Source organism: Scardinius erythrophthalmus, assembly GCF_964197995.2.
Source record: "Scardinius erythrophthalmus genome assembly, chromosome: 5".
In the NCBI taxonomy this organism is placed as follows: Eukaryota; Metazoa; Chordata; class Actinopteri; order Cypriniformes; family Leuciscidae; genus Scardinius; species Scardinius erythrophthalmus.
In genome coordinates, this window is record NC_138225.1 from 50,455,068 (window position 1) to 50,481,192 (window position 26,125).

At 36.8% G+C, this 26,125-nt stretch overlaps 1 protein-coding gene across 1 annotated transcript; it reads left to right on the forward strand.

Annotated features, from left to right (window-relative positions):
• The first annotated feature begins 529 nt into the window (after positions 1 to 529).
• LOC308690791 (uncharacterized protein) lies at positions 530 to 25,742 on the forward strand. The gene is made up of 19 exons (XM_081365480.1): positions 530 to 610; positions 2,415 to 2,994; positions 4,583 to 4,697; positions 6,674 to 6,720; positions 6,811 to 6,927; positions 10,902 to 11,027; positions 11,131 to 11,298; positions 11,557 to 11,678; positions 13,199 to 13,544; positions 16,445 to 16,529; positions 17,177 to 17,193; positions 17,680 to 17,802; positions 18,517 to 18,642; positions 20,825 to 20,965; positions 21,077 to 21,207; positions 22,371 to 22,482; positions 22,770 to 22,899; positions 23,099 to 23,220; positions 25,086 to 25,742. Exons 2-19 carry the CDS (start codon positions 2,458 to 2,460, stop codon positions 25,134 to 25,136), a joined length of 2,616 nt encoding a protein of 871 aa, XP_081221606.1. The 5' UTR covers positions 530 to 610; positions 2,415 to 2,457; the 3' UTR covers positions 25,137 to 25,742.
• Positions 25,743 to 26,125: the final 383 nt, after the last annotated feature.

Consider the following 26,125-nt stretch of genomic DNA (forward strand, 5'->3'; position numbering starts at 1 on the left):
TTTGGAACGACATGAGGGTGAGTAAATAATGACAGAATCATTTTTAGGTGTACTAACCCTTTAATCTCAATGAGACTTTTTTCAGTAAAATAAAGGTTAAAATAATACACAATATATACTATATATAATTATTTGATCAAAATTATTGCTAGAGACAATTCAGTTGTCGCTGAATTTGGATAGGAACATGTCCTTGCATGATGCACCTGTGTATGTATATGGTCAAACTCATGCTCCCTCTGTCCTCTTTGCACGAGGAAGCATCAGTTGTACTGATGGGGTCCTATATTGATATCTATAAAACACCTTTTGGTTCCATGAAGCCTTTATTTCAAGAAGCATATAGTGTAAAAACAACACTACTAGGTGAAATAAAGGTGAAAATGCTTTTAAAATAAAGCTTAACTTACTCCATAAACTCCATCGCTATCGTGTTTTGGTGACTGGTGCCCATAGTTTTGCCGTGCACGCGCTTCTTGCTTCAGAGCGATAGGTGGCGCTATTTGCACCTTTTGCGTCAATTGCGACCAAACCATTTCAGAAGAAGAAATCTAAGGATCCTATCAGTATTTACAAATTGAACAAGGAGCGCTCCTTGACGGACATTTTGGTAATTATTAAAACTATTTGTTTTCTTTTCTCGTGTTAGAGCAATTCCAGAATGTCCTGTTATGGTGGGTTTATTAGTTATAGGTGTTGATAAAACCAACAGTGCCAAAGTTAACCAAGCCATTTCGCGAAGTTACCACCGGTAACGTTAGTTATTTATCAGCGTGCGACACCTTTAATGCTCGTGTTTACGTCTAAACGAGAATACCTGACAAACGTTATCATGTTGTGAAGATGCTCTTTTAGTTTCTGTGAAGAAGCTTTTGCTAAACTTCATGTTTAGCTTTGGGTTAGCTATGGGGCTAACTGTTGTCAGGAGGAGGGTGGGTACGGTCATGTTTTGATTTTTTTTGTCATGTAAAAAAACTACATTGAAACATAAGACAAGAGATATGTCGAGTCAGCTAGAACTGTTAAATTTAACCGTGATTTTATCTTTATTGACTTATAACCGTTGTCTAGTAGTTAACATAAGCATTGTCTCGATCTTGTGTCAGTTTCTTAACCACCATCACGTGAATCGTTTATTATAGAAGGTACTTTGGTTTCAAATATTTGTGTGAATGTGTAAATATTGTATGTTAGCATATGTGTACAGTGCTATAATTTAAAGGGTAAGTTCACTTAAAAAATCAAATAAAATGATCTCATAATTGACTCACCCTCAGGCCATCCTAAATGTATAGCCTATGACTTTCTTCTTTCAGCCAAACACAATCGGAGTTATATTAAAACAAAATATCCTGGCTCTTCCAGGCTTTACAATGGGAGTCAATGGTACCTTTTATTTTTTGAAGCCCCAAAAAAGTGCATCCATTCATCATAAAAGTATTCCATACGACTCCAGTGGGTTAACAAAGGCCTTCTGAAGCAAAGCGGTGGGATTTTGTAAGAAAAATATTCATAATTATAGCTATTTAAAATATAATCACTTGCTTCCGGAAACGGCTGTACACGAGTCGAGTTCTGGTGGAAGAGTTACCTCATACATTTAGACATTTAAAATATATGTATTTAAGTGCCAACTAATTGTCACAATTTCAGACACTTAATTGCATGTTAATTGCAATTAAAAGTAATTGTATTATAGTTTAAATTTATATTAATTGCACTCAAGAATTTTTTTTTTTGACCCACTCAAGTCCATCTTTATATGTAATCATTCATAATAATTACTTCTATTGTCTTTGCAATATGGTTACTATAAGTGTACTGACAAGCATTTATGGCAAACTAAAGTATACTTCAAAGTTATTTTTATTTAAACTTGAATTTCATGTATTTAAATATAATTGTAATTACACGTGTAATGATTAAGTTGCAATTTAGTACATTCAAATGTATTTTAAAGTACTTTACATGTGCTTTAGTCAACAGATCAAAATAAGTGTACTTCTTTAAAGCACGACAACAGATTATTAAAACAATTATTTAAAATAAAACTGTCATATCTGCAAGTAATTTCTTTTTCTTTAAAGGTTATACGCTCAAGATTTTGAGTACACTTCAAGTGCAGATTGAATAAAACTAAGTGCACTTCTTTTTCACATGGGGACTGTGTTGATCACCAACACTTGAATTTGAGTTTCTTAATTGTCCATTATTTGTTTAAAATCTGCTGCTGCTGTAAAAGTTATTTCGCCATGTTGTTAAGAATAATCTCAATGTTATATAATAATAATATCAGCCATGTCATATATTGTTGAAGTATAATGATTTTTTTTTTAGCTATTATTGTCAAAAAAGCAGATAAAATAATCAAACTTCATTAATTTCCCTTTTCATTTCTGACTGTGAATTCTCAGATGACTGCTTGACTCCCTCTACTGTCTGTAAAGGCTTGACACGATGGATGTGTTAGATGGTGGTGCCAGTGAAAACACAAGTGGAGCCGAGACTGTAGGCGCGTCGAGCCTGTACGCGGCACTCGGCCTGTCGTCAGAAGATGTGGATGCGCTTGCTCAGATTCCAGAGAGTGAAATCAGCGTTGAGACCCTCCCTTATCTGATTATGCAGCTCAAAGCGAAAAGAGCCCATAAAACATCATCTACCACAGACACTGACCACAGAGGCAAGTCACAGGACAAGCTGAATACACCCGAGAGATGCAGCAGTGACCGACGCAAAAGCCCCTTGTCTTCCATCTCAGCGAGGCGCTCTGGGAGCCACGGGAGCCATGAGCATGAGCATCACGGCAAAGGGGAGGGTCAGAGGAAGGGCGAGAGGTACGCGGGAGGAAGAAAGGAGGACACGGGAAGATACAGGAAGTCATCCCGAGAAAGTCAAAGTGGGGATCACGTGGCTGGCGAGACAGAGTTTGGCGACACCCCAACGGTTTTCCCACACAACTGCACTCTTTGCAATTGTAAGCTGAATTCCATAAAGGTAAGTGATGTGCTCATTAACATATGTGAGTGTCATGATGAAACAAAATAAATAAAAACATCAAAAACACCCAGAATAGATTAGAAAATATTGTAAAAACACTCTACACGGTGTCCTCCATAAGGAATTTAGCCCATTTATTTTGTAAGATTCACCCCACCTGTTTCCCACAATTAGATCTTACTCCTCTCATCTTTCTGTTTAATTGTGGAATCCTGCCAGTTTTATATCTTTTCCAAGGACAGTTAGCCCTTTCCCAGAGGCAAGACGCCTCCAAGAGACATGTGCATTTCACACCTCTTAATAATGGTTTGATATCTTCTTTGGCCTTTCACAGCCGTCTGTTGTTTGATGGAAATCCCCTGACTTTACAGTCACTGCTCAGTGCGCCACAAGACTTTCTCAGACGCTTCTCACAGCTTCATAATACTGCTGCTCCTGTTGTTTATTATATATATTGAATAAAAATACTCTGACATTAATATATTGGGAAGTGGAGGAATGTGAAAATACTGAAAGTGTCCCAGACAAGTCAAGACAAGACAAGAATGAAGCTATTAAGGCACAACATAAAGTGGAGTTTATTTACTGTGCCCTCATAGAATTATTAAAAATCCATACAGATTTTCATACTACACTCCATACTATTTTGCATGGGGATATTGTATCGATATTTTCAGGGAGTGAATTTCTGCTCGTGATTACGAGTATCGTGGCGAAACTCTATAACGCCGTCTAGCGACTAAGTTATATGATGTTAATGGCAAAATTATGTATTTTCAATTATAGCAACAATATAAATATGATTCAGCACATAATTACATTTCATAACTGAATACTGTCACCTTCGACTTGTTCATTAGGGTGTTAGTAAGGATGTTCTTTGTAAAACTGCTTAAAACAATATTTATTGTAAAAACTAATACATTGAATTGAGTGTGAAAACATTTTTATATGACAACTGTAATTTCTATTAAAAAATGTCTAAAATATGAGGAAGGAAAATATTGACAGAGGAAGATAAATATGAACAGACTTTCATTTCACAGACATTTGCAGTTGAAAAGTTATACATTTCACTATATCATAATATGTTATCACAATACTCAGCATATTGCAAAATGTTTAAAAACTCAATAATATTGTATTGGGGGCCTCTGCCGATTCACACTCCTGAGATTTATTGTTTATGGCTATTTTAAGGCTTCAGATGTGACTTATCTGTTCAGAATTTCAAGAAAGTTTTATTTTTTAGCTCCAGCTTTGAGTTTGCATCCAACAAGTTCAAATAAGAAGAGAAAATAATCAAATGAGATCAATCTTATTATACTAAAGTAATTGATTAATAATTGAAATATGTAAAATAGGCATTACCAGATGGATAAAGATACTTTTACCATTATGTACAATTTTGGTCATTCTGTTCACCTCTTGCAAAGTCAACCGTTATAATATAAGCTTGTGTTTGATTTGATATTTGTATTTATTTTTTGACAACAATGTGTTTTACAACAGATTTGAAATGATCATAATCCGTCATATTATCATAATCATTTCAAGTGCTCTGTTTTTTTTTTTTTACTTTCAGACATGGAATGAACATCTAGTAGGATTCCGCCACAAATCGCATGAATCGCAGTCCTCTCCACGAACTTCCCGCTCATTTCCCTCTAAAAGACCCTACAGCACTGACCCGGTCATGTGTAAGGAGTGTTGTATCTATATTTGATAATGTTGCTTCCACAAAGAAAAATAATGTTTTTTTTGTGTGTCTAAATCATTGTCATGTTTAAAATAATTAATAAGTGAATTAGTAATTGTTACATCTAGTGCTGTCAACGTTAACACGTTAGCAGATGCGATTCATTTTTTCCAGTTTAACGCGTAAAATATATTTAACACAATTAACACAGCTTTTGTTTTTTCTGTCATCCTTTGGATAGTGTTACATTATATGATCCCGCTCTTATTCATGCAAATGCTTTTAAACAATTCAAGCGAAAAGACAAAAGAGAACGCACTGCCTGTGACGCGTGTGCACAGAAAGACGTGCACAAGATTCGTTATCTTTCACGCTTGAACAAACAGTAACACACAATAATGCTAAAATGCCCGTTTTCTCGAGTATTCTCATAAGAGCACCCTTACATAAAGTCTTAAATGAACGTGAAGAGTTGTGAGAAAATGGGACACGTGTGAGATCCACGTAAGTGCAGCAGATCTTAGTCACAGCAGCCACTAATGCTGTCTGTCATTAATGTTAATCAAAGAACAAAGGCAACAGGGAAAATTACTCACTGCTCTTGACTGAATAACCTTTGTAGCTTTAATAAGGAATAATCTAAATTTAATTTATAATTTACGCTGTGAAGACTGTTTGATAACTTTATTCAATTTCTGTATATTTCCTACCTGTACCAGACAGGTGTGGCCACAGGTAAATATGACATTTATTATGGGTTTGTGTGAGGATTGTTTTAAGTTCACTTACATAAAAAGTTGTTAAAGTTGCCTAATAAATGTAAAAAAAATTATAGCTTTCAATTACTCTAATGTTGAATGGCTAGAATTAATGTTTAAAATTAGGGGAAAAATCATTTTCATCGAGACATCAGTATCTGTATTAGTATCAGTAATACTGGCCTTCATTCATAAAAAGATAACATTAAACAAGTATTAAAATATACTGTCTTAATGTTGTTTCTACATTAATTTGGAGATTAACTGTGAAATTATTACATTATAAAATATATGAAAAAAACGTATAAAAACATTAGTGTTTTTAAGCGCGATTAATCACAGAAAAAATGTGATTAATCTAGTTAATTTTTTTTTATCTATTGACAGCACTAGTTTCATCACTTAAAGTGGAAAATATGAAAGCGAATTAAAGACCCCAGGGTTTTGTGGCTTTTACTTCACATCTGTTAAAATGCTCTCATGATTGTGACATAAGCTAAAAACCGATTGGCTTATTTAAAGCCAAGCTTTTCAGTATCTTGCTCCCCAACTTCCTGTTTCAATAGGAAATGCATCATCACATGAAAGAAAACAGGCTCATCAAGCCATTTCATGGGGTCTTTAAATTTTAATGAAAGACATGTTATTCACTTTAATACTTACATAGGTACTGTATAATATTTATAATAGCAAATATGTTTAGTACTTACATAGGTACTGTATAATATTTATAATAGCAAATTTGACTTGCATAGGTACTGTATAATATTTATAATAGCAAATATGTTTAATACTTACATAGGTACTGTATAATATTTATAATAGCAAATATGTGCAAATGTTTAATACTTACATAGGTACTGTATAATATTTATAATAGCAAATATGTTTAGTACTTACATAGGTACTGTATAATATTTATAATAGCAAATTTGTTTAATACTTACATAGGTACTGTATAATATTTATAATAGCAAATATGTGCAAATGTTTAATACTTACATAGTTACTGTATAATATTTATAATAGCAAATATGTTTAGTACTTACATAGGTACTGTATAATATTTATAATAGCAAATTTGTTTAATACTTACATAGGTACTACTGTATAATATTTATAATAGCAAATATGTGCAAATATGTTTAATACTTACATAGGTACTGTATAATATTTATAATAGCAAATATGTGATGATAAATTGATTTTTCTCTTTAAGGGGATCAGTTCATGTCCACCACATCAGACCGTCTATACCCTCCTAAGGTAATTTTATTGATGTGGTACTGTTTTATGTTAATTTCCATTATTTGTGCAGTCAAATCAATATTTGTCTTGATTATATATTATCCTCAGCCCAATACAAGAGTGGTCGTTGCCAAGTTTTCTATGGGCGCTGTGACAGTGGAGGAGCTTTTAGTGCTTGGCAAACCATTCGGCACAATTGTGAAGCACCTAGTGTTCCCAGCAAAGGTAATAACACACCAGAAAGATATTTAGGATCATACACAATGATTAACCATTTAGTAATTTCATATAATTTGGTGTCGAACTTAATAAATTGGTGTCGAAGGCACTTGGGCATTGAAGCTCATGGGCCCCCCTCCCCTACCCTACCTGACAACCACACCCTCTTAAGGAGGCACCAGAATTTCAAAATTTTTTGTGGTGTTTTCACGGAGATATTAGCCGAAAACCACCGGCGCGCTTCAAAATGTCGGCCGCCAGTGGGCCGCCGGTGATGTCACGACCTCAGAAGAAAATCGCTTGTATCTCGGCAACGCGAAGACCCAGAGAGCTCAAATTCGGGTGAGGAGGTCCCACGGGGACCCTTGCTCGAACGTGGCGGGCCTCGGGAACACCCCCTACCGGATCGCCATTCGCTGGGACCCCCGACTTTGAACGGCTATAACTCGGGGACCCGGGTGAGTTGGACATCGTGGGTGGGCTCGTTCAAAAGGCCTTGTCCAGCACTACGATCGATTGGAGTTTTGGGAATATTGAGTGAGGGGTTCTCAAGATATTCCTTTATAAATATAAGGTATTTTAAAAAAAAACTCCCATCACGGAGGGCCCCTCTCTGCACAAGGGCCCCTGGGCACGTGCCCAGATTGCCCGTATGACAGATCCGGGCCAGTGTTTGCCTCACTATTGCTTTATCGTATTGTGATTAAGCAGTAGACATGTTTACTGTGTCCTGTAATATTATGAAGGCCTATTCACACCAAGGATGATAACTATAACGATAAAGTTCTAAAAATTATCCACACCACACCTATAATGATAACAGCACAGAGAAACGATATCGTTGGAATCACTTTAAGAACTATTTTTTCCTGTTGATGAACAATAAAAACATTGACAGCCAATCAGAATCCATCCTGCTTTAAAGAGCTGAGCATTTAAAGCGAAAGACGACAAAACTGCAGCATGCGTTTAGAATAAACAACATTATTTTATTGTTCTTTGTGTGAACAGGTCTTTTTCTAACTCTTTCTATAATCTTTATTTTTTTAACACAATTTTATTAGTGATTTTTTTTTTAGCACTTGTCAGTTCTCACCACAATTTTGAGAAATGCTACAATAGTGGGTGTGGTTAGCTGCGTAATGGAGCAGGAAGAGGGGAGACAGCAATATGGCTTCGTATTCAGACAGTTTAATTTGGCTCTCAGTGATTTAAAAGCATCAAAGCTTCCCACAAACTTCCCCTGCAATTTACTATTACACGCAACACAATATACATATATTATACATGGTTTTGTAAGTTGACCGTAAATTACACAAATGCATTCTTGCATATCCCGTGAATGCTATATGATAATGCACAAATAAATGCACAGCCTTTTGCATTTGTACTCTGCATCAAAGTATATATGAACACGCTGTTGCATCTTTAATGACTTTTGAGGCCGTTTCATCAGTTATAGGGCCTTAAAGACCGGTAACTCTCAGGGCCCTATTTTAATGATCTAAAGTGCATGGTCTAAAGCGCAGGGCGCAAGTTAACTTAGGGCGTGTCTGAATCCACTCTTGCTAGTTTAACGACGGGAAAAATGGTGGTCTAAAAGGGTTGTCCCTATTCTCTTAATGAGTAATGGGTGTGTTTTGGGATTTACGTGTTTTAAACCAATCAGAGTCTCATCTACCATTCCCTTTAAATGCTAGTTGCGCTCGTGCCATGGCAGATTCACTATTTACTTCACGGAATTTGATAGTGGAAAGACCGAAGCCGTCTCCAGAGCGCAAACGGATCTGCTCGTGCGCGAGGTAAAAGTGCGCAAGCAGAACATCTACGGGACAAGCCGGATTCCACCATATCTTTATGTACACAATAATAATCTTTTACATTGTAATCCTTTTATTTTTAAAGGGGGGTGAAATGCTCATTTTCACTCAATCTCCTGTTAATCTTGAGTACCTATAGAGTAGTATTGCATCCTTCATATCTCCAAAAAGTCTTTAGTTTTATTATATTTATAAAAGAAAGATAGGCTGTACCGAGTCTTTCCGGAAAAAAACGAGCGTCTGGAGGCGGGCCGTGTGGGCGGTGTGCTAAAGCTGTGCTAACCGAGCTAACAACACACAGAAGCAGTTTCTTACTCACCGTCTGCGACCGCGAAACTTTATCATTGTGACTGCTCCATCCTTAAGCATTAGACGATCTGCAAATCTGTCGATCTGGGCTTTGTTTATAAAACAATCATCGTCGAAATGCAGGGAACAAACTGTCTTGCACAAAAACAAACAGTCTCTGAAAAAACAAACTCCATCCACGGGTCCCTTAGCGCTGGGTTCTTTAGGAATCTGTGCAGGGTTGTCTTGCCCTGGCAACCAAAAACCCACTTCTTTGGTGACATTGACTTCCAAAAGCCGAGCAGAGCGCTTTGATGGGCGAACTGCTTTCGCTCTCTTCTCTCTCTGTCTGGTCTACGAGTGCGCGCGCGCCCGCGGAGAAGTGCCCTTAGGACCCATTAGTGCTGGGCGGTTTGACCAAAAATCAACATCACGGTTTTTTTCTAAATTATACCGGTTTCACGGTTTTTACCGTTTTTTTTTTTTTGTGTTTTTTTTTTTCTCAAGCATGATGGGTGTTTACCACATTTTCTACTGAGTGAGAGAGGAAATAGTGCAGTAGATTTACTTATAATGCCCTATTTTATTGTCATGAGTGAATATTATAGAAAAAATCCACACTAATATTAATAATACAGGTTTGCAAGGCTGTTTACAAAGAGGTGCCAGCAGGACGCGCTTTAGGAGCGGCAGAAACAGTGGTTTCCCCGGTAACGGCTGTACACAAAGCAGCAACGCTCATAAACACTGCTTTATCAGGAAAGATAAAGAACTCAATCGTAATAACAAAGAAACTTTTCTAAAGACCGTCAGTTCACTTCAGATACGTTAATACAGTATAAAAACACGCGCGCCGCAAGAAAAAAGACTCTCACCCCCACACGTCTCGTGCCCACTCTAGTCAATGCTTGTGTTTCAGATCGAAGCTTCCCAGAAGCGGCTCTCCGCGCCGCTTCGCTAAATATAGGCGCCTGGTCTATTTTGACGCACCACGTGGAGGACGGAATAAAACCTTGTCGCAGCTGTAATGCGCCGCAGACGTGTGTTGTAAATGAGGAGTGAGACTGTGTCGCGCAGCGCCGCGTTCCGATTAAAGCGACATACACCGGTTTTGCGGTATATTAAAAATTCATATCGTAACAAAAATAAACACCGGTATTCGGTATGAACCGGTAAACCGCCCAGCACTAGGACCCATATAAGGAAATTCCGCCCCATCTTACGTCACACAGAGCCATACTCGAAAAAAAACTTTCCGAAACTTGTGACAAACCAGAAGGACAAATTTTGGCACAGAAATACTCCTTCAAACGTACAATTTAGTTTTTGAAACTTTGTCCACGTTTAGCATGGGAATCCAACTCTTTAACAGTGTAAAAAACTCAGTATGCATGAAATAGCATTTCACCCCCCCCCCCCCCTTTAATATTTGGCATGTTTGTGTTCTGCTGTGCGTCCCTGTGTGTTTAATAAGCAGAGTGTACACACGTTGTGGACCCGCCTATAGGCGCACATTACTAACGCGCTCTTTAAATAACAAAAAAAATTGCATTGCACCGAGTGTAAGATAGGGCCCTCAGTGTTGATGAATCACATTGGTGTCGAAGAAATTCTTACAAACCAAATTCATTGTCATCGATGTACTACAGTACAAGAAAATGTACTGTAATTAAAACTAATTATGGTAACATTGTCCTCTATAATGTTCAACACCCGTAACTCTGTTAAAATTTAGTGTAGGGTTTCAGACCTTTTTAAAGGTTTATCAAAATTTAGATTGTTCCAAATCTGCATGTTGTGTTCCAGAAATCAGTCACTCTCATACGCACATGTGAATACAGGTCTGCAATAATATTGTTTGCTGGTTAACAGGGTTTTTTGGAGTTTAGTTCTCACAAGGAAGCTCAGAATATGGTCAGTCACTTCAAGTTGAAACCAGCCTTCATCAAGGAGAACCGAGTCATCCTCTACTTGTCACCAACAGTGGAAGGCATTCATGTGAGTAGGAAGCCCACAAATCACATCCTATATGCTTAGTTTCACAATGTTTAAAAGTCTATCCATTTATCATGGATTTCCTATACATATTTCTGATTTGCAGTCACCTCCCAAGTTTGATGAGCCTTCACAAAAACGAACAAAACGTTCGAATGCACCTTCTGTGGTTTGTTTTTCGCGTTTGCCTCCTGGCGAGGGCATTGAGGATGAAGTACTGGAGCTTGCAGGCATGTTTGGGGAGGTGTGGCAGTCAAAGTTCACAGACTGCAAGGTAAGGTTACCATCCTGAAGAACTTGTGATAATGTCAGCTGATAGATTGAAACTTAAGAGACTGACCTGTGATGAACGTTGAGATCTCTGTGAGACATATATTGACCCTTCACAGATAGATTATACTCTCATATTGAGTCAATTAAATTTCAAAAGTGGTAAAAACGTTTAATTGGTTTCATGTGCTCATTTTGTCAGCCTTTATACAAACTCATCACGGTTGTTCTTTTTTGTTGTTGTGTGCTTCTGTGTGTTCAGGCTTTGATAGAGATGGTTGACTGGCGTGATGCCGACATCATGGTGAAGTATTACTACAGTAACCCACTGAGGATTCAAGGCAAAAGTGTCAAAGTGGCCATGTCCCACATCACCAGCCTGCGGTAAGAGACTTCTGATATCCCGAGCCTGAATTTTCCTTCCTAATTTCAAGAGGACATTACATTCCAGAAAGGAAAAATAAAGTAGTATCAAATATATCAAAGTGACTGATCACCACAACAAGCTTCTCTGCACAGCTGCAATTTAGACCTTATCTAGACAAATCTCATGACTGGGAGAGCAAAAAAGGACATGGTCTTCGTTGTTACCTTTTGGCTTTATGTTTTTAATTTTGACAAGTCTTTCTCTCCATCCATTATGTTTTTATTTGCGTCAATAACATCAAGCGTGCTGTATTTTGAAGTGACAGGAGAGAGAGGTCACATTAATTTATCACTTTCTATAATTTACAGAATTATTTTTTTTTAACTACACTCTAGTTAAATGTGTTTGTGTATATAAGATACAAACAAATAAATAAAACTAATTGCAAACTCGTGAGCATCCCTATGGGCCCTAATGTTTGCCGTACTCTGCACCCCCATAACGGCACCTCTGTCTGTCCTTCACAGCCTCAATTTCATCCACATCAAATTATATATAGCTTTTTATTTCACGTCATGAACATAGACGGGGTAGCTGGCATGGCGTTTAACTATAAACAAACAAACATAGCTTTTACTCTGATTAAAGTCCATTACTTCCTACAAAGCAACTCTTCACATTTTTTTATTCAAAATAGAAATTAGCTTTTTGACCAACACTAAAATCGTGATACATAGTTGTTTAGTAGAAACGTTACTTTAAATCTATAACGCATTTATAACCACAAACTTAACGCATTTATAACCACAAACTTAACGCATTTATAACCACAAACTAAATGTAGTTGCATTAAAAATTATGACATTTCAAAATTAACATACTCTCCTAAATCATTTCAGAAACAAAATTCTTTTCAAATTTAACCAGTGTTTTTAATAAAGAAATGAATACAATTCTTAATACAATTCTCAGTCAGTTAAATAATGAAATACCTAATTAAATACAAAAATAAAATAAAAAACATTTTATGGTTGTTTTTTATTTATAAATTTTATTTATAGTATGCTAGTTATCACTCACCAAATCTTAAAATAAAAAAATATATTTTGTAAAGATAGTGTAAGCACCTAAGCATAAACCTTCAGAGCAAAAGGTTTTATATGCATTCATAAACATGCATTCAGTTTGTGCAAATATTTGACTGTTTAATGTTTAGGTCCTGTGGGCACACTTTTAAAACTGTATTTTAACATTTAATTATGTTGCAGTGACTCATTGTAAGTACCTTACTGTAAACAAGAATAAAAAAAAATAATAATTATTCATGCATGATTCATATTCATACCTAAACCTGTAAATGAGTTTCACATGAAACTAAATGTGGTGACCTAGTAGATTTATTTCAGGTGATGTATGTTGTGGGAAATTAAGGAAAATAAGTGAATCATGCCTCCACAGCTGTGATAATCACAAAGTCTGTAGAGCTTAATTTAAAAATGTCCTTAATTGAAAAACTTTTTTTTTCTCTCTCTCTCAGAGAAAACAGTACTGAGCCTCCATCCAGAAAATTAGACTCAAGCAAATACAGCAGACAACGAGACGAGTCCACGTCTAGCAACAAGGACAAAAGTGACAGCTCTAACCAGGAAGCCACAGAGAAAGAAAACCAGTCAATTGAAAGTGAAGACAAGGTGCTCGATAATGAGGAGGGAGTTCAGCTGGAGGATGAATCTGGGCTGCTTGATGAGGGGACAGATGACACTGCGGTTAACACCGAGGAGGAGGAAAAAAAGGGAGAGGAGGAAAGGTTGGAAGAGGAGGGGGCTACGACGGCTGACGAGGAGAACAGAGAGAGAGATTCACAGCAGAATCAAGACGAACAGGTTAGTTTGACACTGTACCACATGACATTTGCATGTAAAAATATGCTATTAAAATAACAATAAGTAAGTATAAGCACTGTTCCCCAATGATGATATCAGTAATGATGCTGAAAATTCAGCTTTGCAATTTGATTTAAAAATGTATTCAGATCGAAAAAAATGTATTAATATTTCACACTATTAGTTTTAATGTATGTCATCCAATAAATGAAGCCTTGCCCCAAACATGAACGGTACTGTAAAATGCATGTTTGCTCTCTTAGGGCCAGATTTACTAAACAGGGCAAATTAGCATGTGTAACACATGCAACACGAAATTCCAAAAAAGCGCCGATGAGTGTTCTGCGCGTGATCCACTGATGACACACACATTTAAAAACACAGACGCAGCCGGATCATTTCCATAATGACCAACGCAATCCCCCGAGAGCAGTGCAAATTAGCGTCTGTTTTAAGACATGCTTTTTTTGGCCCGTAAATAATGGCGAAAATACCAGTAAATTGACTTTTGCAAACCTTAGTAAATCACCTTGCGTGATTCTTTTAAAAACTCTCCGCCCATAAATGTTGTGTCTGAAAGGGAAACTCCTATAAATGCATTTGCAATAAGTTCAGCAACAAAAAGATTGTTCACGCCTTTTCAACGCCAATTTTTCACTGCGTGTCTTTAGTAAATCCTTACAGTATTTTTTAACGCCAAAAGAGGGTTTGCGCTGGAGTGAGCTGTTAGTAAATCTGGCTGTTAAAGTTGCACAATAACAGGTTGCTATTAAAGGGTTAGTTCCCCCAAAAATGAAAATTCTGTCAGTAATTACTCACCCTCATGTTGTTCCAACCCCGTAAGACTTTCGTTCATCTTCGGAACACAAATTAAGATATTTTTGATGAAATCTGAGTGCTGGATCACTCCTCCTGCAGGCTTATGGACACCTTAACTTGCTGGCCCAGAAAATGTATTAAAGACATTGTTAATATAGTCCAAGTGACTCCAGTGGCTCAATCTTAAGTTTATAAAGCGACGAGAATACTTTTTGTGTGCAAAAACAAACAAAAATAACGACTTTATCCCACTTTTCATTTCCTTCTCTCTGGACCTCGAGTTTTTTTTACGTAGTGTAATAGCGTAGCGCGTCTGTGTTTCACGTCACCACGTATCACACATGACCAGAGTCGCCTACGTGGTGACGTGAAACACAGACGCGCTACACTTAAACACTACGTAAAAAGACTCGAGGTCCAGAGAGAAGGAAATGAAAAGTGGAATAAAGTCGTTATTTTTGTTTTTGCGCACAAAAAGTATTCTCGTCGCTTTATTAACTTAAGATTGAGCCACTGGAGTTTTTTCTTTTAAAAACTCTCCTCCCATAAATGTTGTGTCTGAAAAGGAAACTCCTATAAATGCATATGCAATAAGTTCAGCAGCAAAAAGATTGTTCACGCCTTTTTGACAGTAGTTTTTTAACGCCAAAAGAGGGTTTGCGCTGGAGTGAGCTGTTAGTAAATCTTGCTGTTTAAGTTGCACAATAACAGGTTGCTATTAATAACTCAAATTAGACCTTTCAGTTGGCTTATACAAAAGCCATAAAAAAAAGGATCATAACAAAAAAATAAACACAGCTTTGGCGTTAAAGGGTTAGTTCACCCAAAAATGAAAATTCTGTCAGTAATTACTCACCCTCATGTTGTTCCAACCGCGTAAGACCTTCGTTCATCTTCGGAACACAAATTAAGATATTTTTGATTAAATCTGAGAGTTGTCTCACTCCTCCATAGTTAACTCCATAGTGTATGGTTCACGTAGTGTTTTTGCGTAGCGCGTCTGTGTTACACGTCACCACGTAGGCTCACAATTGGCCGAAGCGGGTCATGTGTGTGATGCGTGATGATGTGCAACACAGACGCGCTACGCAAAAACACTACGAGGCCCAGAGAGAAGGAAATGAATAGTGGAATAAAGTCGTTATTTTTGTTTGTTTTTGCGCACAAAAAGTATTCTCGTCGCTTGATAAACTTAAGATTGAGCCACTGGAGTCACTTGGACTATATTAACGATCGCTTTAATAACTTTTCTGGGCCAGCAAGTTTCGGTCCCTCTGAAAGTCTATGGAGGAGTGAGACAACTCTCAGATTTAATCAAAAATATCTTAATTTGTGTTCCGAAGATGAACTTACGGGGTTGGAACAACATGAGGGTGAGTAATTACTGACAGAATTTTCATTTTTGGGTGAACTAACCCTTTAAGCGGCAGTAGTTAAGAAACTACATACAGACCACTATGTGTCAGTTTAAAGACTAAAGCACTGGCACTAATGGGACAAAAAGTGCACAGTGCACCTTTAAGAAAATAAAAAAATGTGTGCACCTGAGGAATACTGTAAATAATGTGTAACTTGTGTCTTCACAAGTGTCAACAATTCTTCACCTATGTTTTTTGGTGTAGAACTTTCACACTGACACTTTACAATTTACTTCAATTTATCTGGATTCGGTCAGATTTACTGAATAGAAAAGTGCTGTTTGCGTATTGCATACCTGCATCAACCCTGACATTCCTCTCCCGCCAAATATTTCCAGTATTTTGATTGATTCATAAAAGATTGTGTTGATTAATATGTTGAAAAAGTACATTTTCACTGTATGTGTAGCTTAAATGGGTTTGGCATGAAACTCTACTTGCAGCTACACCTCTGCTATGGAGAGCTGTGATATCTGTTCACACAGGGGATGTGAATGACGTGACTGTAACATGGGTGTCAAATCAAATGCATGTGTGGTGTGAAAGATTTTAGTAATCGTGAAAAAAAACAAAATATGCTTAAACAAGAACAACATGAACATGCATTTTGATGCAGTGTGACTAAAAGCACTTTGTGTGCTTTTATATGTCTTATTTCTCCAGGATGATGCAGAATTTCCAGAGAACATGGAGGATTTTGTTACATTGGATGAGCTGGACAACACTGCAGGGGGTGATTCAGCTTTAGGTAAGTACAATTCAAACAGCTCCTGATATCTATTTAAATTACTCAAAGGTGGCAAATCATGAGTTAAAATTTTAGTTTATTGCACCAAAAACAATAATTCCAATCATTTGTTTTCATGGCCATTTTCTACCCTCTCTTTGACCCTTAGAATTAAATGTGCTATTTTCAACATCACAAAAGCAGTAAAGTCGTAATGAAATGAAAGTAGCAACAGATCTTTTCTTCTGTATTGTGATGAACGTCTGAGTTAAATGGATTATTGAAAAAGAAAAGATTTGGTGCAGGGACTAATATATTGATTGTTATTTGGATGGAGGAAGATCTACTCTCGCATTGGCCGGATTTATACAGACTAAATAATTGGAGAAGTCAGGAAACGTCAGCAGAAAGTCTGTCATTTCACCGGAAGACCAAGTTTTAACATTTGATTAAATATTACTAGGACATTTAAAACAATTAAACGTATGCATGGATGTTCACAACAAGATTACTAACATGCATTTAGCAAATAGTGACTTCATTTCATGTCAACTTTTAATTCAAATGATCATGGAAAATCCTTCATGATATGATCTCTTTAATATTTTGAGTTCTCCCACAATGTGCTTTTTATCTATGACAGTAACACTTTTGCCCATTTATTGCAGAATCCTCTGTGTCACAGGTAAGCATCACATCTCTCATTTTACTAACTATACTTGTTGGGTGTTTTTTAACATAAACATACTGTATAAATGTGACCCTGGATCACAAAACCGGTCTTAAGTCGCACGGTATATTTGTGGCAATAGCCAACAATACATTGTATGGGTCAAAATTATCGTTTTTCTTTTATGCCAAAAATCATTAGGATATTAAGTAAAGATCTTGTTCCATGAAGATATTTTGTCACTTTCTTACCGTAAATATATAAATCACAAACATAAATGCACAACTTTAAAGGCGATTTTCTGAAATGTTTAGATTTTTTTGTCCTATCTTAACAAACCATACACCAATGGAAAGCTTATTTATTCAGCTTTCAGATGATGTATAAATCTCAACTTCAAAAAAATGACCCATGTGACTGGTTTTGTGATCCAGGGTCACATATTTCCAGTTCAACAGTTTTGAGCAATAGCAATGTGTATTTTTCTGCACACGCTCACAGGATGGTAAAGTAGTGGTGGTTTGGCCCGTAAAGAAAACACGTGACTTGATGAAGGATCTTTGTAATCTGGCCGCACCCTTTGGCAATATGGTGAAACATAATTTGTCCATGTTCAATCAAGAGGTCAGTGTTTTGTGTTTGCGTTTGGTTGAGTACAAATATTAATTTTCCTTTAAATACAATCTCTATTTGAACGGAACACAGACGTTTTCCAGAATATTTTCAGTGGATGGTTGAAACATTTTGTATTTACAGTTAAGTATAATATTATCACAGTATATTAAATAACCATTATATGTTGAACAATACTGTTTTTCATTATTTTTAATAAGACAGTAGTACACAGGACTCTATTCTTAGTGTGTGAAAACATAACTAAACATAACGTTTGTGTGTGAATTTTCTTACTTGTATAACACTTCAGGAAAGGTTGAAAATTGTAACATTAGTTTCCCTTTCTATGTTTATTAACCTTGATTAATTATTTTATAAATGTTACTTTCTACATGTACTGCATTTAAAAAAAGCACTTTTTAACATTACAAGTTAAAAACAAAGGATAAGTTTGCATTAGGAAATGAGCTAGAAATAAAGCTACAAAAAATAATGAATTGCAAATGCTAACATGAAATAAAATTAAAGCCAGAGGCCTTGTGATTTGCACAACAGCTGTGGTTAGTACTCCTCAATAGTTATTGTCTATTTACCATATGATTTCCATTTTACTAATCGGTTATCACCCAATTTTCAAGTTTTGCCTTTAGACGTCGTGTGTGTGTGTGTGTGTGTGTGTGTGTGTGTGTGTGTGTGTGTGTGTGTGTGTGTGTGTTCTTGTAGGCTATGATTGAACTGGAAACAGTTGAAAAAGCCCAAGAAATGGTGCAGTTCTACAAAGATCACAAGGCAAGGATGTGTGGCAGACCGGTGTCTATTTCCATTTGCCGTACCATGAAAACAATAGAGGTATGGTGTTATGAAAACATACTAGACAGAAAAACATCCAGTTTATTAGTGATCACATTGTTTCAGTCAATATAGTGGTAATGTCACTGCTTCCTTTAAGACTTGGTTCACTACAATAAAAGAGAAAAAAATTATGTTGTTTACTCTCCCTCATGTGCTCTAAAAATTATATGATTTATTTTCTCCATAGAACACAAGAATGTTAAAGTTCCCCTGTGCTGAAAATCTAGCTTTCAGTGTTGTTTATATGTCTGTGTGGTGTTTTTAATGTGCTTTAAGACAAACCATGTGCAAATTCAAGTCAACACCATTGCTGAGTATTTTCTCCTTAAATCTGCAGTGAACCAAAGACAGTCTAAAAAACACGGTTTAAAATTGCTGGTGTTTCTGACGTCACAAACTACCTTGTAACCAATCAGGTCAACAAGTGAATCTCTGAGCTGGTGTGAGTGAGTGGAGGCGGGGCTAATTTGCATATTCATAGTATATATTCATATACTAAATTCAAAGGGTGTAGAGTAGCATTCAACTATTTTAAGGCTTGAAGATATTTTTTTTCAAGGAAAAGGCGTTTAAATATGTAATTTTAAGTGATCAATGATGAGTTTTAAGGGATACAATTATTGACTACAGGGGGACTTAAAGATTGCAGTTATACACATTCACAAGAAAAACTGAAAAATGGAGGATAACAGGATGATAAATACAAAGATGTAAATAAGAACAGTCAGTGTATAGATGCAGTCCAGAGCAGCGTTTCTCAGAAATCGCTTGCTGCATCCAACCTGCAGCCCGCCGGTAAAACAAAGAGAAGCAAAACACGTACCAGGAGTCGCAAAAATAACTAATGTGGTCAAAATTATAACTCTTTTTAAAAAAAAATGTATGTGAAATACACTACACAGCATGGTGGTCAGTGAAATACATTCAGAACAAGATGGCTACACAACGGCTGACACTCTTTTAATCAGTGAGGTGGAGAAAATAAAAGGTCACAGTTCACCAAACTTGAACTTTGGAAAGCGTGAAATGCGAAACTTCTTCGCATTTGCTTGCGTTTCTGGGCTCCGTAGTTTGTATGCGTAGGAATGGAACGAAAAGTGTAGTTTGACCGTCCCTTTAGGCTGCAACATTACAAAATGTAAAAAAGGAAGGGGTCTGAATGCACTCTATGTTGGCTGTAGGAAACTGGGGGCAGTGCTCTATTCATCTGCCACATGCAGCACTGATCCAAAGTATGTGCAGAATATACAGTAGAAAGTGCTGAAAAGGAAGTTAACTTTCTGAGGAGAGAATATATAAACAGCAGCAGATTTATTGAATTTATAACAGCCTAATTTTTGAATTTGCATCTGACAAAAGAGAACCATCATAATTTTGCTTGTTGCTTTTTTATTTAATGGCCTTTACCCTTAAAATCTGATGCACGTGTATTTTTTGTGAACTTGGAATGGCATGAGGGCGAGTAAATAATGACAACGTTTTCATTCAATAGTGATGATGTGTTTTTTTTGTTGGCCAACCCAGAATTTTGCATCACTCTGGTGTCCTCGACAAAAACCCAATAGGATTTTTTGCGTTGGCTTTCGGATTATTACCGATAAACAGTTCTTTGACTAACAAAAGTTTATGATTCTTACACGTTTTGTCCATCATGATAATTTTTATAATTGAACACAACGTTCATTAATTTTGAAGTGTAAATATAATTGGCGGAAGTCGAAAGCTAAATATAGGCTATAAACAAACTACACCACACGTCACATGACTTCAACGTCACCAGCATTTAGTTTGCAAAAGCGTGATTGTAAACACAACGAGGCTGTGAACGCGACTAGTGAGTAGATGAGTTTATCTGTTCAGTGCGACGATGTTTAATGTCCCGACAACCTCTGGAGTCCCATTTAGACACTTGTTAGCAACCGCCTTTTTCAAGACACGTAAAAGCTTTAAAAAAGTCTCAAGGGAGTTTTACTGATTATGCCGTAGAATAAAATGTGAAAGTGTCTTGAGCTTGTGTTCACCACTGACCTTAATCCAGGCATTTAACCAAAAAAACTCATTGACTTTGAGACTTGGAAATCACGTTTCCAGGTTTTGGCCAACAAAAATGTCATCCCTGCAGCACTCAATTCAACTAAAATGATTGTTGTGGTTTCTTAATCCCTCATTCCCCTTTTAGAGCCCTAGTGGGAGATCCATTTTCATCAGCGGTCTTCCCAACCAGAGATTTCAGCATAAATACACAAAGGAATCCCTTTTAAATCTGGTTAAGCCCTTTGGAAAACTGACTGCCTACTCTCTATCCTACTCTCAAGCAACGGTACGTATACACAGATTTTCCCCTCATCACAATCTATGATGATCAGCATAGAGTAGTTTTTTTTTAAGACATTGCGATTTATTTTTCCGCCCCTTTCTTGTTCCTTCTCAGTGTTACATGCAATTGGACAGTGTCAAGGCAGCTGAACTAATGGTTGCGCAGTACAGTCGGCGGCCTTGCAAATTTTGGGGGTCTGTGCTGAAGATAGCCATGAGCAGGAAAGGAGACTCTCTGATTCGTTGGTAGGTGAATGTGTCTCAGTCATTTCAATGTAACTCTGAAATCCGTCGCTGAATAAAGTGGATGCACAAATGACGCAATACATTTTCATCCTTGTATTTGCAGTAGAATGGACTAGTACAGGCATTAGCAGGAATGTACAGTTGGCCTTAATATTTGAGCACACTTTAAAATGTTACTGTTGCAATAGATATCAAAATATCAGAGCAAGTGGAATCTGCAAAGAAATCATGCTTTCTTCATAAATACCACTTTTCTATAGTTCAGCACATTACATGTCCAGATATATATCTATTTTTTTTAACAAAATACTTTTTTGCTCCATTTAGGGTGTGTTCACACCTGTAGTTCGGTTTTCTTAGTTCATTTGGTCTGGACTGAAAAAAAAAAATGAAGTCCTGGTCCACTTAGCGTTCATATTGGCATTTTAACACCGAATCTAAAGGCATAGGGAGGGATATGTTCACAACCTGCTTTTATTTTGTATATTTCGAGAGGAACTTACAGAACATCCAAAACAATGCTGTGCTCTGGGGTAAATGCGCTCGTATGTGTGTAGCCGAAACTATGATGGTATTTTAACCAGCTGAGAACTTGTGAAGAGCTAATAAAATGTGTAAAGGAGTCAAAACAGCGGCAGGAATCCCTCCGGCAACATCGCGACTGTCACAAGAAAAAACTGTCCTTTTTAGGGTCGCATCTTGTGACATCATGTCCTGTTTTTGGTTCGTTTACATGTCTTTGGTCCGTGTTTGTGTTCATATTTCATTAGAACCGCACCAGAGTTGGTTTGAAAGTGGAGCAAGACTCATCTTTTCAGTGTCTCGGTCCGCTTGTTTGGTGCACCAGGGTCCAGATGGCAGCGTTCACACTTATTCAGATGAAGCGCACTAACAGAGCAATCGCACCAGGGTTCGTTTTAATCCAACCAAACATGCCAAGTGTGAACACACCCTTTAGTTTGAAATGTTTGCTTGTGCTGTTTTTTTTTTAATAAAAGGCACTGACATTAAGTGACTTACAAAGTGGCATCCGTAGTTAGACAACAGCAACAGTCAGATAAGTTGGGGAAAATATACAATGTTTCATGTAACTTGTGACTACCATTGTGAAAGTAACAGAAATAATTTTCTGTGTCTTCATTTTGTTTGCTCTATTATTACAGGAGATACACTTTAGAGCAAGAAACTGAGGAGTTAAAAAAGGAGGAAAAACTAATTAAACCAAACTCTGAAAAAACAGGAAATGACCAGGAAATCAAGAGTGACGCAAAGGAGGTGAACATCTCACATGTTGGACACATCTGACAATCTATTCTCATGATCTTAGAAACATTTGGATTGATTTGATTGATTGATTGATTGATTGATTGGTTGATTGTCCACCCATTTGATCATTTCCCTTTGGCTTCTCATAACATTTCTGATCTAAAGTGTCATGCATACATGCAGAACTAAACTTTTGATTTACATTTTGAAACGAATTGAAAGGAAAGGAAAAGCAGCCAAGTGTCAGGCTTATATGTTATCAATACTGGTTAAAAAGAGAAATTACGTGTTTGCAGAACCAGCAAAGTTCTTTACCGGACTGTGAAGGTGCTGGTGGGGATTCAGTTTGTGAAGGAAAAGGTTCGGAAGAGGTTGATCAACAGGACAAAACCCCTTTGAGCCCTGATCAACCTGACCACATTGTGGGTAAGTCCATCACACACTTGCTTGTAATAGACTTGATCAGCACCTTATTATAACCTCTGGATCTTCATTTAAAACATAGTGTATTTATAGTTTAGTCTTTCTAATGGTTTAAAATGTTTATGCCAACGGATTGCGATTTAGTGTGGAAGCAATTGAGGGGAAAACTGTAAATCCTGAACACTTCTCCGCCCTATTTTAGGTGTGAACTACGTCATCCCAGTGACTGGTTTCTTCTGCAAGCTGTGTAACATATTCTACACCGATGAGAGCAAAGCAAAATCCGAGCACTGCCGCAGCCTGGAGCATCACAACAACTTCAAGGTGCCTGTAATAGAGTTACAATAGAGATTATAAAACGGGCTGTGAAAGGTCTTTTCTTCTCCACCTGTTATTTGTGACTCTGCTGCTCCAATGAGCATTTCTTATCCAATAGTCACACCTTTTTTTTTTGCAATTTCTATAGTTTTGCTGCATCCTCATGGGCATTCAATAATTTTTTTACTTTTCAGTGCGAGTTAAATCTCTCTTTTTGACTCATTTTACCTGTAAAAGAAAATCTGCTTAATAATTATGCACTTCTAAATATAAGGCGTTTTTCATGATCAGAATATTGACTTGACATAATTATGCATGCATGCGTGTGTGTATATAAATATGGGGTATATATATTAAGGGTGTACCGGTTCTCTAAAAAATCAAACTGCACCGTTCTCCACCCACGCTTCGGCACGCACTTGCACCGTGATTCATCTCAAAACTGACGACGCATACGCATCTATAATATGGTTTAGGGCTGCGCGATATTGAAGAAAAATAAGATACGATAATGCTTTAAGTGTGTAAAAAAAAATTAAATTATCTTAAAAATATATTTAAAATGATAGAACCAACATGTTTCACATTCTTTTTGTGACGAGAAAACATCCCTACAACTTCTGGAAGTGAACATCAGTGTTTTACTTTAGCGTAAAAAGTGTTATTTTAACATCAGTGTAAACCTCAGGGTTCAGGTTATCCTACATTAGGGTTATTTAACAACAGAAACTGAATAATCAAATGTAAAAATAAAACACTGCTTAGTTTTCACTGTATGAATGAAATATGTACTGATTCTTATTAAAGCTACAAAAGTTATTCAGCCAAGAGCAGCGAGTGATTTCCTCTGTCTTTTGTTCACGACCCCAGTTATTGCAAGCCGTTGCGATATATACATTTGCGATATTTCAATAATTTCGATATATTTTGCAGCCCTAATATGGTTTGTTGAAAATAACTCGTAAAACATTCTGGCTTCCCCTAAACTTTGTTCAATGCAAGTGCCGTTTGCTTTAATATGAGCAGTCCATTACGCCGTCATCTCCCGGGGGTTGATAGGCGAGACTGAACAGCACACGTTGCTATCTGTGTTTTAAATAAGTTCTCTTTCAAGTCTTGCGCTTAAACGGACAAATTCACACAAAAAAAATGAATTGTCAATATGCGCGTCTTGGTGAGTATCCTATAGCAGACATAGTCGGTTATGTCTCAAGTGGAGGTAAACAGTCGAGAAAGACAAGGCATATGAACGGTATCAGTGCATTATGTCTTAAAGTGACTGCAGCCTAATATTCCGGCTGTCTGTGTTTTTAATGTTAATCAAATGACAAAAAACAGGGAAATCACTCACTGCTCTTGACTGAATAGCTTTTGTAACTTTAATAATGATAAATCTTTTATACATTGAAGATTATATGCAATCTTGTTTTACATTTGATCACTTTATTCAGTTTCTGTACCTGAAAACTACTGTTAGATGCCTGAAAAGCACTGTTTATTTTATTAGTACCTTTGCTCTATTGTAATAATTTGTGCTGTTGCTTGTAGTTTTGATTATTTGTTCTTTATTTTCTTTATTTTTATTTGACAGTCGTCTTTTTTTACATAGCATATACCAAAACGTACTGAAACTTGTGACCCTAAAATCGTGATAAAAACCAAACCGTGATTAATCTGAACCATTACACCCCTAATAATATAGTTTGCTCTACCTCGGACATTACTTTCCCAAGTGAAACGCATTTTAATAGCCATTTTGTTCCATTTTCACTCTGTAATACATCAGATTATAGAGGTAAGATGGGTTTCAAGTTGCTATACCTCTTGTGCTGGTTGTGTGGATGAACTCACATTTTCGCTTTGATTTTCAGCTCAAACATGCCGACGCAGTGGAGCCGGCAGACGGACAACCAGATGGTTGAAGAAAAGGGTGGACATGAAAAGACAGAGACATTGTACTTTTGCATCATTGTTTTTTTAATTTGTTTTCATTCCAGTGCGTTTCCACATTCTTTGTTCAAATGTTTTGTTTCTGAAAGCGCTTCAAGAGTGACTGTGTGTGAGAGAGAAATGCGTGTGGATAAAATTGTGAAGTCATTGTAATGATTTGGATGTGCATTAGTAAATAGAATGAAACATGTATATCAGCTGACGTAGAGTGTTACACTAAGCTCTTGAAATAAACTCAAGTTTGTTTACCGTCAGGTATGTTTACTCTCACCTGTATCGTAGTATGCAAGCTTGTGCATTTCCACCTTGATAAGAGCAGGTTACCTTTAGCTATGCAAGCCTCTCCGGTGGTCATGATCTGTAATACTGTGTGCGTGTGTGTGGTCAAGTGCATGTGTGTGTGTGTGCGCACAATAACACTGATCAACATCTAAAATAGATAAACCTCACAGCATTGGCTCTGATTAATTTGTAAAGAAATTAGTCTTGACATCATTTATGAATGTGTGTACAATTTTCCATCAGTTTAAAAAATGTTACAAATGTATCTTACCACAAACCAATACATTATTCCTTGCAACTTTTGTCTGTGAAGGTCAAAATGAAATGAATGTGCAATGATTTGTACAAATAGTGGCACATTTGTGAATAGAGTTATCACAATTATTGCACAGACAACACAAATAACTACTAATGAACGGCAAGATACGGTTGCAACATTTTGATAGATATTTGTGCACACGTTTAAAAGTTTCGACTATTTTCCTCCTCTGTCTAGTCCTCTCTTTTCAATACAATCAAACCCTGTTGAGTCAAAATAGCTACGTTTACATGCAACCAAATGATCCGTTAGTAATGAGATTGATGGCTCAGTCGGATTGAAAAGGATTCATATAAACACCACAATTGATCCGACTGTGCTCAATCTGAAAACTTTGGTCTGTAAATTACTGTAGTTCAG

Coding starts and splice junctions, on each gene's coding strand:
- LOC308690791 (XM_081365480.1), top strand. CDS start 2,458: ATGGATGTGTTAGATGGTGGTGCCAGTGAAAACACAAGTGGAGCCGAG. Junction 20,966..21,076: donor TATCCTACTCTCAAGCAACG/GTACGTATACAC, acceptor GTTCCTTCTCAG/TGTTACATGCAATTGGACAG. Junction 22,483..22,769: donor TCAAGAGTGACGCAAAGGAG/GTGAACATCTCA, acceptor ACGTGTTTGCAG/AACCAGCAAAGTTCTTTACC.